General features: G+C 49.0%; 3 protein-coding genes and 1 long non-coding RNA gene across 6 annotated transcripts in view; 2 read left to right on the forward strand and 2 right to left on the reverse strand.

Moving 5' to 3' along the window:
• Positions 1–4282, forward strand: part of arhgap21a (Rho GTPase activating protein 21a) — a 40828-nt gene extending 36546 nt beyond the window's left edge. The window contains 2 exon segments of the mRNA XM_084703842.1: positions 173–204; positions 1320–4282. Of these exon segments, the coding sequence (XP_084559968.1) occupies positions 173–204; positions 1320–2942 (1655 nt within the window). The 3' untranslated portion in view covers positions 2943–4282.
• A 373-nt stretch (positions 4283–4655) lies between these two features.
• On the forward strand, positions 4656–8217 carry ggh (gamma-glutamyl hydrolase (conjugase, folylpolygammaglutamyl hydrolase)). 2 transcript variants are annotated; one of them, XM_084703844.1, is made up of 10 exons: positions 4667–4975; positions 5063–5089; positions 5803–5911; positions 6122–6172; positions 6360–6444; positions 6691–6829; positions 7134–7240; positions 7370–7460; positions 7546–7680; positions 7778–8217. In XM_084703844.1, the coding sequence occupies exons 3-10, from the start codon at positions 5841–5843 to the stop codon at positions 7894–7896; spliced, it is 798 nt and encodes a 265-aa protein (XP_084559970.1). In that variant the 5' UTR covers positions 4667–4975; positions 5063–5089; positions 5803–5840; the 3' UTR covers positions 7897–8217. The 2 variants fall into 2 exon arrangements, with proteins under 2 accessions (XP_084559969.1, XP_084559970.1); XM_084703843.1 differs by having other exon boundaries at positions 4656–5089.
• Positions 6762–9996, reverse strand: LOC146275124 (uncharacterized). The gene is made up of 3 exons (XR_014766392.1): positions 8219–9996; positions 7035–7273; positions 6762–6864 (listed from the first exon to the last, which is right to left on the reverse strand). It is a non-coding gene; the product is annotated as an uncharacterized LOC146275124 (long non-coding RNA).
• A 151-nt stretch (positions 9997–10147) lies between these two features.
• Positions 10148–12966, reverse strand: part of dpp6a (dipeptidyl-peptidase 6a) — a 110854-nt gene continuing 108035 nt past the window's right edge. For both annotated transcript variants that reach the window (XM_084702696.1, XM_084702697.1), the window contains 8 exons: positions 12939–12966; positions 12410–12604; positions 12119–12173; positions 11929–12028; positions 11312–11370; positions 10782–10854; positions 10593–10666; positions 10148–10297 (listed from right to left, as the gene is read on the reverse strand). The exon at positions 12939–12966 is cut by the window's right edge and continues 42 nt beyond it. In XM_084702696.1, coding sequence (XP_084558822.1) covers positions 10148–10297; positions 10593–10666; positions 10782–10854; positions 11312–11370; positions 11929–12028; positions 12119–12173; positions 12410–12604; positions 12939–12966 — 734 coding nt within the window. The remainder of the gene's footprint in view (positions 10298–10592; positions 10667–10781; positions 10855–11311; positions 11371–11928; positions 12029–12118; positions 12174–12409; positions 12605–12938) is intronic.

The raw sequence follows: 12966 nt of genomic DNA on the forward strand, positions 1-12966 counted from the left end.
CACTGCTCCTTCATGCTTCTGGTACTCTCTCTTTCTCTCTCTACTCCCTCTCTCTCTGTCACAGCACATATTCATGAACGTGTTTTTTGGCTTGTTTTGGTGGCGTTCTCTTTCAGTGTATTTAATACTAATAACATGTGCCTCTCTCTTCTCTCTGCCCCTCCTCATGCAGATTCACCGACGAGTGACTCAGCAAAGTCTAAGGTGAGTGTGTGACCGGAGCCTTCTGTCAGGCCTCGTGCTAGTGTGGGGGTGACAGGAGCTGGTGAGCCCAGGTCAGACCAGCGGCCGGATCCACGCTTCCTGCTGTAGAGCCCCCTCCCTCCCTCCCTCCCTCCCTCCCTCCCTCCCTCCCTCCCTCCCTCCCTCCCTCCCTCCCTCCCTCCCTCCCTCCCTCCCTCCCTCCCTCCCTCCCTCCCTCCCTCCCTCCCTCCCTCCCTCCCTCCCTCCCTCCCTCCCTCCCTCCCTCCCTCCCTCCCTCCCTCCCTCCCTCCCTCCCTCCCTCCCTCCCTCCCTCCCTCCCTCCCTCCCTCACAGTGGAACCTACCTACCTAAACACTCCAGGCAGTGTTTAGCATGTCAACACTGAACCACCTGGGTCAGCAAGCTGCACTGGGGAACACAGCCTTTACACGTCAAACACACAGTATTTCATTCATTTAATTGAATGTTTGCCTTTCAATACATTTAAATCTGAAATGACTGAATACATGATTGAATTGACATGTAACACTTGCATGTGTTGGATGTCTTGCCGACACAAGACCACACGAGGGCAGCAGGGCTCAGGGCTGGTAACAGTGAGAGCTTCGTCATTGTCGGTCTGCCGTGTTGTGGTCGCATCGCCCTGCTTTTGGCACCAGAGCGCCCCCTGCAGGCCCTCATCAGGCTTCTCCATGCAGGGCTGCTCTGCAGGATGGCTGCTTCAGTATCACTGCTGCTGCTGCTGCTGCTGCTCGCGCTGCAAAGCCGGCATGGTCACATGTCTCCCTGTCACTAATGCTCCTCTTCTCTGTCCACCTCCTTCTGTCTGTGGAGCTTTCAGAGGAACAGGTGGAGAGCGAGCAGGCTGGAGGACTCAGGCAGGAGATAGACGGGGGGGGTGGGAGGGGTGAGGGGGGGTTTTGAGGTCGCTTTGTAGACCTGCTGTATTTCTCTGCTCCACAAAAGAAGACATATCGTGGAGACTGTGTGTTGACTGTGTTTGTTTTCCTCTCCTTTGCTTTTCTTTGTGCTCTGCCTTTCTCTCTTCTGCTCTGCCTTCCTCACACTCATTCCCCCCCCCCGTCTCCTTCCATCTCCACCCTCTCTCTCTCCAGGGCTCCTGGGGGTCAGGGAAGGACCAGTGCAGTCGAGACCTCCTGGTCTCCTCCATCTTTGCTGCAGCCAGCCGCAAACGAAAGAAGCCCAAGGAGAAGCCGCAGCCTAGCAGCTCCGACGACGACCTGGACGCCGTGTTCCTCCAGAAGGAGCCCGCCGGAGCCCAGCAGAACCACCAGGAGCCCCGTGCCGGGCCGGACCAGAAGACACGCGCCGAGGAGAAGGACGCCAGCTGGGGAGCTGTGGAGCTCACACCCAAAAGCAGGAAGGAGCAGCGGAACTCCTTCTTCCTGAGGGACAGGCCCTCGTCCAGGCAGCCGTCGCCGGCTCCCTCCCCCCCGCCCAAACCGTCGGCCTCCCCCAGCCCCCGCCTGCTGTCCCTGGGGAAGTCCTCCCTGTCGGACCCCCCCTCCCAGCTGGAGGACACCTCCGACCTGGGCACCATCAGCTCCGGGGCCTCGGCTCCCAGGGCGCGACCCAGGAAGTGGGTCTCCGGCGCGGCTCCGGACCTGGCGGGGCCGGGGGCTTCCGCCGGGGCGGAGGTGAGCTCCATCACCTCGGACTACTCCACCACCTCCTCCGTCACCTTCCTGACGGGGGCGGAGTCGAGCGCGCTCAGTCCCGAGCTGCAGGGTGGCGAGGAGGCGGACGACGAGCGCAGCGAGCTGGTCAGTGAGGGCCGGCCCACCGAGACGGACAGCGAGAGCGACTTCCCCGTGTTCGCCCACGCGGGGGGCGGAGCCCGCAGCGCCTCCGAGCAGATTCCCACTGAGCGCGTGCGGGAGGGGCCTCAGGCGGCAGCGGCTGACGGCAGCGGCGGCACCCCCAAACAGGAAGCACGGCGCCTGCTCCCCACCCACAGGCTGATCGAGGGCGACACGCTCGCCCGGAGGCGCTCGCTGCGCCAAAAGACGGACAGCGACTCGTCGGCGGAGGGCGGGGCCGGCGAGGGCCGGGCGGAGGCGTCCACGCGTCTGTCCCGCGTCCTGGAGGTGATGAAGAAGGGCCGCTCCACCGGCAGCCTCAGCTCGTCCTCCCGCAGCGAATCAGAGCGCCCGGAGCCCGCCTGGCACCTGAAGATCACCGAGAGGCTCAAGCTCCGCATGCGCTCGTCCGCCGACGACATGTTTGGCATGGGCGCCCAGAGGAGCCGCGCCGCGCCCGACGCCCGCGGCCGCAAGAAGAGCCTCCGGCGCCGGCACACCATGGGGGGCCAGCAGGACTTTGCGGAGCTGGCCGTCATCAACGACTGGAGGGAGCAGGGCGGTGTGGACCAGGCGGCAGAGCTGTCGGCCGTGGACCGCCTCAGACCAAAGTGCTCCTCCCAGGACTTCTCCATCCGAGACTGGATCGCCCGCGAGCGCTGCCGGGCCGGAGCCCCCGACTTCAGCCTGGACGAGGCCCCCAGGGCCGTCCCCGAGGACGCGGGGGGGCTGGGCCCCGAGAGGCCCTCTCCCTCTGCCTCCCCCGGCCCCCATTCTCTGCCGGGGGACAGGGTGAACGGAGGTGGAGGCGGGCTGCAGGGGAAAACCAAAGCCAGCCAGAACCTGGTGACGGACGCACACCCACACAAACTGTCTGGAGCGCAGGTGGTGCGCTCGCGCTTTTACCAGTACCTGTGAAACCGCAACGGCGTGTGAGGAGAGAGAGAGAGTGCATGTGAGGCGAGAGAGAGAGAGCGACAGCGAGAGTGTGAAAAGATTGAATGTCGATATTTTAGCTATGGTTACTGCACAATATATTTTTTTTTTTACAAATATATATAAATATATATATACTGTATATATACTGTACATAGTGTGTATAGTCTCCTAAGAAATGACGTTACTGGAGCAAAGCTAGGAGGTGTGTTTGTCATCTCATGCTTCTTCACTTGACTAAACTGGAACAGACATGAAACATGCACTTCCTCGTTTGAGATCGACCCCCAGCATCAGGGCTCAGAATACGACCAGAAGAAGAAGTATAATTGCTGGTTAATTGTGAATGTTTAAAACCCCTTTGTTAGAATATTAATCAACAGAGAGTGTTTAAACAGCTCACTGTGCATTATTACTGGAGAAGGCTTCTCATTGGCTCAGCATGAGGAAGCCCTTCATCTCTGTTGACATCCCAGTTCAGTTCTTTACAATGTTACTGATATGGAGAATGTATTATTGCTTTTTTGACTAACACTATTAGTTGCTTGCTCTCATTTTAAGCCCTACATGTACATATTGTTCCTGTACCTGAAGTACGTTTTCTATATTTGAGAGCTGCTTTCTGAGCTGGTTGCTGCAGGAAAGGGTTTTTAGGTGGGGTTTTCTGCAGTGGACATTTACAGCTAGGTATTTGGCTTAAGGGGTTGGGGAGCTGTAGTGGTTTAATCAAACACGTAATGAGATCCAGTGGTGTAGTACTGAGGTCTAATGCTCCAGTCTTGATTGGTACTACATGTTTTATTCCCCCCCCCCCCCCCCCTCCTAAGTCCTATTATAGTTCGAAAATAGTACTAGTTTTTATGAACCATATTTCATTCCTCATAGAAGAAAAAAAAGTGCCTCTTTTTTAATTGATTTCCATGGATAAGGTGCCGTGCTTTTTTTTCCACAATTGTCTTTTAAGACATGACTGAATTTCAAAGGAATCTCAAAGGAAAATCCTCAATGGAACACCACCGTCATCAAATCTATGCTTCCATTTCTAAGGCATTCCAGTCTTGCTTAGGTCTCTGGGTCCCTGTGTTTCACCACAGCTTTGGAAGGTTTGTCTATATCTCCTTTCATTTGAATGGGTTTGTTTTCCTTTGTATTTTTCAATCGGAGTTAAAAGCATGGTTTCTTATGACCTCTAAGATACTTGGACAAATGTTCATCTCTGAAAACAGCATGAAACCTGGACAGTAAAAGCCATGCTTGTGTGCAGCAACATAAGGGTGTCAAGGCCACCCTCAAGAAACACTGGAAATAAATCGACTTTTTGATTCTTTGTCTATTTCACTTTCTTCATGTCTAGTTTTAACTTTCACCTCCACATCAAGGGTTATAGATAGTTTACCATATTTTACTAATAGTAATAAATGCTACTAATGGCCAACACACCTGGAATTTGACACTGTCATTAAAAAGTACCTTATTACCTGACAATGGAGCGTTGTCTGCATACATCAATTTGAAAGTTAGACGTTTGGCCAGTGTGCAGGAAATTGTAAATATTGTTAATGTGACTGTGTAATTGTTTGTGAACACTTGGGGGCATCAGTGAGTCACAAAAACGTATTTCAGAATTAACAGAACTAGAATCAATTTAGCATAGTAAAAGCTACTTTATGGCGAATATAGGCTACGCTACCGTGGCTTTAGGGGTCGCGTGTAATGTAGCATGAAAACCATATCTAATGTGTCGCAGCCTGAGTTCCCGGGTCGCCTGATTAATTCACTATTTCAGTTCGGATTTGTGCAGTAGTGGTTGGGTTGCATACGGACTGCCCTTTCGACTGTCGTTTGTATGTGAGCGACCAATGTTTTACGACTCTGTTGAAACGACTTCGACCGGAACCTGTAAACAACTTTTGGTACAGCCTACCACTACCTCGGAGATAGCCCACCGATGTCGGTACAACACCAGCTTGTCGAGTAGTTTCTTAATGTTCGGTTGACAGCACACTACGTCGGGGGTATCCTTCATAGTCTTGACAATATGCATTTTTTGACGCTATTGTTTAATGTAGCTTTATCGGCAACTTTTCCCATTTGCTCATCAGCTAAAAGGAACGATGCACCCATAATAGGTAGGCTACGTAATTATGTTAACTTCTACTTGCTCTCATAACGAAATTACCATGTTTCGAATCGATGATACAGATATGTTGATGTGTTTATTAAACAAGAACGCGAGAAGGACATAGTAATGCTTTGACCAGCCTAATGTCTATGTGCAGTAGACACTTTCCTTTCAGTGGTCCACAATGAATATTCTAGGTGTGCATGACTGACAATGCTATGAAAGCAGAGGCCATACACTGAACACAGGTCCCAGTGTTATTTTACATTTAACACCACACAACAATATCTGCCAATTAAACAATTCTTGCTGTATATTTTGACGTTATGTAAGCAGTGGGACGAAGTCCATCAAGCTTTCTCAACACCTATAAAATGCTTTGATGACCCTTAAATGCTCCTAGTCATGCAGAGTCGACACATTTTTAACAGTAGCCTTAAATGTGTTGCGCATTTTGTAATTGTCATGCTTGTTATAGATACTAACAATATTAGACGAAAGCGGAACACATCCCCCCCCCCCCCCCTATTGGTTATAGGCTACCCTCTCCGTAATCCTAACCTTAATTTTGACCTAGCAGGAAAATATAAACGCTCCGTTTTCAAATGCATGGGTTTGAACTGTGTCCTGCTGCACAGTGTTTAATACAAGTTTAACAGAATACAGAACAAGATTCCTCATCCCTTATGAGTGTTGACGTGTCTCTACCTGTTCTCACAGGGGTGTTGGCCCAGGAGGTGTTTGAACCTCAGCCTCACATGACGTCGTACATTGCGGCATCCTACGTCAAATTCCTGGAGTCAGCCGGAGCAAGGGTGGTCCCTGTGCTGTAAGTCCGTTATAGGTGTCATGTTAAAGTATGTGGTAGTCAGTCACATAGAGCGTTAAAATACTATTGCTAGGCCCACTATGTAAAGCGTCTGTAATAGGAACTGTTCAATTATGCATCATGTAATGCTCCTGCTAAATTAATATGTTAGTATACCAGCATCTAGCTGGTATGATTCTGCTTGGTTTTAATGTCCTTTCAATCCCAAAGGGTTAACCAGACACTGGAGGAATACAAATCACTCTTCAACTCACTCAATGGGTAAGGATCAACACTATCTATTTCAGGATCTATATTCTTCTTTCTATGGAGAAAGTCCCCCAAGCGCATGTTGTATAGTGCAGTAAAGACTTTAACAGGCATGTGTTGTCAATCGCAAAAAATGAAATGTGCTGCCGTCCATAAAAGCCCTGAGGGGAAGGGTCAAGGTTCACCTGTGTGCCTGCAGGGTGCTGTATCCTGGAGGAGGGGTCAGCATTGTGTCGTCAGGATATGCCACGGCCGCAAAGATCTTCTATGAGCTCGCCATTGAGGTAGACATATTACATTATAATAATAATTATGAATCAAGGTAGGAATATATTACAGTATAATAAATATACATAGGAGTCGATGGAGGAATATTACAGAGAAAATTATAATTATATAGTTGAAGGGTTTATGGAGTACAGCCTTACCCTATCAGGTGTGTTGGATGGAAGCTTCTAGAACGCATGGGGGGCCCTGAGGACCAGGATTGAAAACCACTGATGTAGAACTTCAGCTGTGTGTGTTTTCAGGCCAACTCTAGAGGAGATTACTTCCCTGTGTGGGGCACCTGCCTGGGCTTTGAGGAGCTGGCGTACCTGACTAGTGGAGAGAATCTCCTGTCCCACACCAACACCAGTGGGGTGGCGCTGCCCCTGAACTTCACCAAAGGTAGCCCACTCTGTTGTCCCCAGTCTCCTCGCCCCCTGGAAGAATGAGGCCGCTCGGGGGGGTGCAGCCATGTTTGTTTACATGTTATTTTAAAGTGACTTTAAAGCCGCAGCAGTGTCAAATTCTATATTATAGTAGAAACATTCTGTAATATTCATGCAAGTCAGTGGAGTTGGGCCACTTATTCCAGTTTACTTGTACTCACGACACATGGCCCATCAACCTGGAACGTTAGACATGTTATTCTGCATGTTTGAGGGAGAGTGGCTGGACTTTCGTGGGTAACAGTTGTGGACCTTTCCAGAGTCGAGGGACGGTAGGATGTTCAAGGGCTTCCCAGCCGATGTTGTGTCTGCCCTGGCAACCGAAGCCATCACTGAGAACTCCCACCAGTGGAGTCTCACCACGGAGGTGCCAAACACCCTCGTCCACCAGCACCACATCCTACACCAACCAAATCAGATGGAAGTCAGATCAATCCATGAATAGACCTCACCTTTCAAGGGACGCATTTGAATATGGGTTGTCGTTGTGTTCCAGAGTTTTAACAGCCATAAAGAACTGAAGAACTTCTACCGAGTCCTGTCCACAAACACAGACGGGACAACAGAGTTTGTTTCGACGATGGAAGGTAAGGCCAGAGAACTGTTAGCTGCTGGACATTTAGTACTGTGTAGTCTATGTATTCCACAAGGTTATTTTTTGTATTTCTCCAGCGTACAAGTTTCCTATCTATGGAACCCAGTGGCATCCTGAGAAAAACGCATTTGAGTGGAGCAGACCCTACATCCCTCACTCTCCAGCAGCTGTCAAGACAACCTTCTACATGGCTGACTTCTTGGTCAACGAAGGTTTGCATGTTATGTACGCCTATTTGTAGTTCAGCGGAAAATGCCACACAAATATGTGCCGAGATACAATTATTATTATTATTTTTTACTCTTTCAGCCAGGCAAAGTTTCCACAGATTTGAGAATGAAGAGGAGGAGAAGAAGGCATTGATATACAACTACAATCCTGTTTACACTGGAATCAAGTCTGCTTTCGAACAAATATATTTCTTCTAATGTTTTCAGGGAACAACAAAAAGCATATATTTTTTTGTTATGCACTCAAATTAATTTTATATTGCTATACAATTATTTGGTCAATCTGTCAGTAGTTTGTATGTTTCAAAGTGGTTTTGAGGTATTTGATTAGAGGGAAGGAAACATGCAAATAACTATCTTATTGAAATTGTCTTGGAGAAAAGTAAATGCGTTTTGTGTAACAATCATTCCATCAACGCCAGCATGGCTGTGAAACATCTGGAAGAAAACAAATCACTTGGTAAAAACATAACAGTTACCAACTGCACAATGATAAAATATGTTTTTATTTGACGGTTACCTTCATGCCACATTCTATCACACAGCCATCAGTTGTATCTCGTTCTTCTTTGGGACCCGAAGTTGAGAGGCCCATGAAACCATCCTTCCTACTCTGTGGTACCAGACAGCTTCCCTGCAGGAACATTGATTGTGAAGTCCACTCTAAATCCAAATCAGGGACCGCGACCAGCAAACAGAAATGGGTATTCAAATGTACCTTCCAAAATGCTTTATGCACAAATAACACTCATATTTAGAGACTAAAAATGATATTCGAGGAACATTTACACATCAAGCAGACGGGACAGGGATCTCAACCACAATACCACTGGAAATGTATTTATGCGACCCAGTAAGGAACATTCAAGATGTCAAAAATACTATGTTTAAGTTGAGCTACCAAGGATAGCATTGAGCTGCATATTACCTCTTAGCATGCATTGAGAACATAACACTAATGAGCATTCAAAGTAAAACAAAAAATGAAACAAAACAAAACTTCACCGTGTGCCTCTAGAATTAAATTGTCTTGCCTTTAAGTGAAGTATCAAGTCACTGATCCTAGACTGATGTATGTACAAACACGACTCTTGGGCATATCCTGCAACCACACCACTGGGACAGTCACGACGTGTATGATGTCTGACACTGAAGCAACATGGGGGTCAGTGCTTCAACATGTCAGTGCTTCAACAACAACAAACATTATTAAGTATGCACTGTGTGGCACATCCCCAACGGCGATGACAAATAAGCTATAAAGCTGTCCTTCAAAATATTTGATCCTTGTGTTTAGAAGTCTGTACTAGATTGTTGGACACTCAATCAAACTAAATACTACAGGGACATTTTGTCAATCAGTTTGTTAGAAATTAGCCTTGTTTTTTTCCTTTGTACATTTTGATCTTAAAGTAAGGCACCGTGAACAAAACAAGTTTCTATGATTCAATGTGAATAACTGGGTATTAAACCAAGAAAATAAAGGAAGGAAATATTCTATAACCACAAAACTCAGCAAGTGAGTCAATGTTAACAAATGGTGACTCGTCTTTACACCCTTGTCTCATCTAAGTGTGTCATTTCTGAATGTTACAGTCAGTCTATACACATCTGAAACACGTACTTGAGGGCTAGAGAAAGCCGAAAGATCGGGACAAAGTCGAAACGCTGAAAACCAAAACGTACTGAATAGTAGAATGTTTTTCATGTGCTACTGTACACTGGAACATGACACACAAGCACAGTCTGGACATGGAAAAGTCCTCTCCTTTTTTGTTTTATACTATATTAAAAAATAGTAACATTGCTGCCCTCCTCCAGAAGGCAGGCAGCAGCCTTCCTCTCCCACCACGTGGAGTGGGAACCTGGGGGACGTCCCACTCCAAAGTTTGTGCTATAAAGTTTGTCCTTGTCCTCACAGAGCAAGTTCCAAGTTCTTCATGTGCGAGTTGATGTTTCCTCTCAGCTGTGGCTGGGAATCCAAGCAGCTCGGCCGTCACTGACGGCCTGGCTCAACTGAAGACTGCCCTCCATCCACACAGCCTCGTCTCCATGGTTACATTTCCTGTCACGACATCGGCTGGATTGGTCGATGGGCTCTTCTCATGCCGACTGGCTGTGATGTCATCTCCACAGACGGGAGAGGTGAGGGGGAGGAGGAGGGGTGAAACGAGGGTGATGCGAGCGGTCCCCTGCAGAAGGTTCTCAGGTTCATCATTCTGACACGAAGGATCAACTCCAGGAGGAGGAGGAGGGGGGGAGTGAACGAAAGAAAAACGACAACTCGGGGGCGGAACCAGAGTGGAGGCTGCATATCGTGTGTGTTAGGTTTGGGGCGTTGTGCTTGTGGCGGGTGTGTGTGTGTGGGGGGGGGGGGGGGGGGGGTGAAGCTTGGCGGAAGGTGTGGGGGGGGGGTGTTTGAGGTTGGACGGGGGGACAACCAGGCGGGCTAACCCTCCTCCTCGCTCTCCTCCTCCAGCCTCTCCTCAAAGCCCCTGTCTGGGAGCCTGAAGCACTCCTCAAAGAAGTTCACCAGAGACTGGCTGAGATGCTGCCGCGTGGCCTCGCTGTGCAGGAAGTGGCCCTCGTCTGGGTAGATCTGAGAGGACACACACACACACACACACATATATATGGAATACACACACATTCATACACACACATGCACAAAGCATTTACACACGCAAAGCTAACCTCCCACTACTTAGTGTACGTATTTTAGTGGGATTAGCTGGTATGCTAATACAAGTCTCAAGAAAGAGCGTTCTAATCTTGTCTAACGCGATGGAGTCATTGTGTTGTCTAATCCTGGTGTTGCTGTTGGATGGCTCACATTCTACTGAGTTTCTCCACAACTATGTTCTATTGTAGATCGACGGTGTGTGTCTTCTCACCTGCAGAGTGTAGTTGGCCTTCTCATTGATGAGCTGGGAGATTAATTTAGCTGTATGCTGGAAATGGACTTTCTCTGCCAAGACAGAGACAGAAATGTTTCATTTATAATGAAAGGAATTAATAGGCTTTATTCATATTGTTTAAAGGGAGAGGGTGGTGATGGGGATATAACACATATCCCACGGTACCATCAGCAGTTGGGTGGACGATGAGAAACTTCTTGTTGAGAAACTGGGACGCCCTGTGGGCCAGGTTAGTCATCTGAAAAGGAAGCAATGGAGAAATGACCACCCACACACAGTCAGGACACATCCTCAACCACACACAGTCAGGACACATCCTCACCCACACACAGTCAGGACACATCCTCACCCACACACTGTCAGGACACATCCTCACCCACACACAGTCAGGACACATCCTCACCCACACACAGTCAGGACACATCCTCACCCACACACAGTCAGGACACATCCTCAACCACACACAGTCAGGACACATCCTCACCCACACACACACACACACACACACACATTTGAACAAAATGCTTAAATTTCAGGCTTCCCCCAACACTGCAGACAAGTACACCAGAGAATACAAGATATTTAAACTAGGGTTTAGTTTAGGTTAATCTATTAACTTACTATGTACTGTTAACCATGTACAGAATTGATCCAAAATAAAATGTACAAATGGGAAATATTATAGTGTAGCGTACCGCGTATGCCCGGGGGTCAGGCTTGGGCATGCCGAGGTAGCGCTCCGAGAAGGCAGACGCTTAAACAAAGCAGGAAGAAGATGGTTAAGAGGAGGAATACTGGATAGAAAAGGCGTCTCAGACAGAACATGTGGGTGTTATTCACGGCCCCAGGCGCTTTCATCACCTGACTGCTGCACAGAGAGCTAAACTGACTAAAGGTCCTACTGTAGGAACTGTCTCACCATGTACAGTTTGATCTGCCTCAATGCTCTCTCTGTCTCTCTGTCTCTCTGTCTCTCTGTCTCTCTGTCTCTCTCTGTCTCTCCCTGTCTCTCCCTGTCTCTCCCTGTCTCTCCCTGTCTCTCCCTGTCTCTCTCTGTCTCTCTCTGTCTCTCTCTGTCTCTCTGTCTGTCTCTCTCTGAGGTGATGCTGATACTGTCACTGTGCTGATGCTGCTGTCAGTGGAGCTGGCTTTGTCTTTCACCCTCGTTTAGGAGAGGGGGGGGGGCTCAAGATAAGGAGCTCTTACAGACACCCGTACGCACACACACACAGAAGCAGGCTCCCTGTTGCCTGAGATAAGCACCTCAAAGCCTTGTCATTCATTCCATCACAGAGACAACACACACACTTACCAAACAACTCAAAGTCGGTGATGGGGGAGAGGACAGCTCCGCACTTCACAGGAGACTCCTCGGCACTGAGTAGGAGGCTGGTGACGTAGCCTCCGTACACCTGAAACACAAGCCCACACCACAGAGCCTAACACCACCACCACCACAACAACAACATCTGGAATGTTCTGGCATACAAAACACCCTTTACCTTTCCATAAGCTCCGATCCTGGTCTTATCAATATACGGTTCTCTCGATATGATACTGAAACAGACAAAAATATAGTTGATCTCAAACAGTGTCTGGAGGCTGTGTGTTGGGTGTGTGTGTCGGGTTACCCCCTCTCAGAGGCTGTGTGTCTGATGTGTGTGTCGGGGTACCCCCCCCTCTCAGAGGCTGTGTGTCTGATGTGTGTGTCGGGGTACCCCCTCTCAGAGGCTGTGTGTCTGATGTGTGTGTCGGGGTACCCCCCCCCTCTCAGAGGCTGTGTGTTGGGGTACCTCAGGGCCTCCAGCTGATCCCTCTCTTCAAACACGCCCAGCTTCTTCTGGACGCGGTGCAGCAGGTTGGTGCCCTGGAAGCCGCTGCCGCGCCCGTCGAAGCGGACCACGATGACCCCGAAGCTGCTCACCAGCGCCGTGGGCCAGTCCAGCTCGAAGCGCTCCGACACCATCTGGCCACCGGGGGTGCCATCGCTGCATGGACAAACAACAAACACAAAAGTTTGCTTTCTTTCATAACTGAGGATGTGGCCATATTTAATTTCTTTGTGAAAAGTAGGGGGACAACAACGTGTCGTTTTCAAAAAGCCCCCCTAAAAAACCTACACCCCTGTATGTGTGTAGTGTCAGTATTGTCTGCATGTCAGTGTTGCGTTTTTGTGTTGCTTTAGAGATGAAAACATTAGTTCAAATGAATAGAAACATCAGATGTTATGGAAATGCATCTGCTCAAGTTTTCGGAACTTTGGCTTCTTATCTGAGGCGCGCGCACGTGTGTGTGTGTGTGATGTGCAGTCAGCAGACTCACACAAGCAGCAGAAGGGGGTAGTGTGCTG

Source organism: Hypomesus nipponensis, chromosome 8 (assembly GCF_054491055.1).
Source record: "Hypomesus nipponensis isolate SF chromosome 8, ASM5449105v1, whole genome shotgun sequence".
NCBI classification, from domain to species: Eukaryota; Metazoa; Chordata; class Actinopteri; order Osmeriformes; family Osmeridae; genus Hypomesus; species Hypomesus nipponensis.

Excerpts from the sequence above, each read along its gene's own strand:
- ggh (XM_084703843.1), top strand. The coding sequence starts at position 4,999 with ATGCATTTTTTGACGCTATTGTTTAATGTAGCTTTATCGGCAACTTTT. Across the intron at positions 5,090-5,802 it reads GAACGATGCACCCATAATAG|GGGTGTTGGCCCAGGAGGTG; the intron begins GTAGGCTACGTA and ends CTGTTCTCACAG. Across the intron at positions 7,461-7,545 it reads GTTTGTTTCGACGATGGAAG|CGTACAAGTTTCCTATCTAT; the intron begins GTAAGGCCAGAG and ends GTATTTCTCCAG.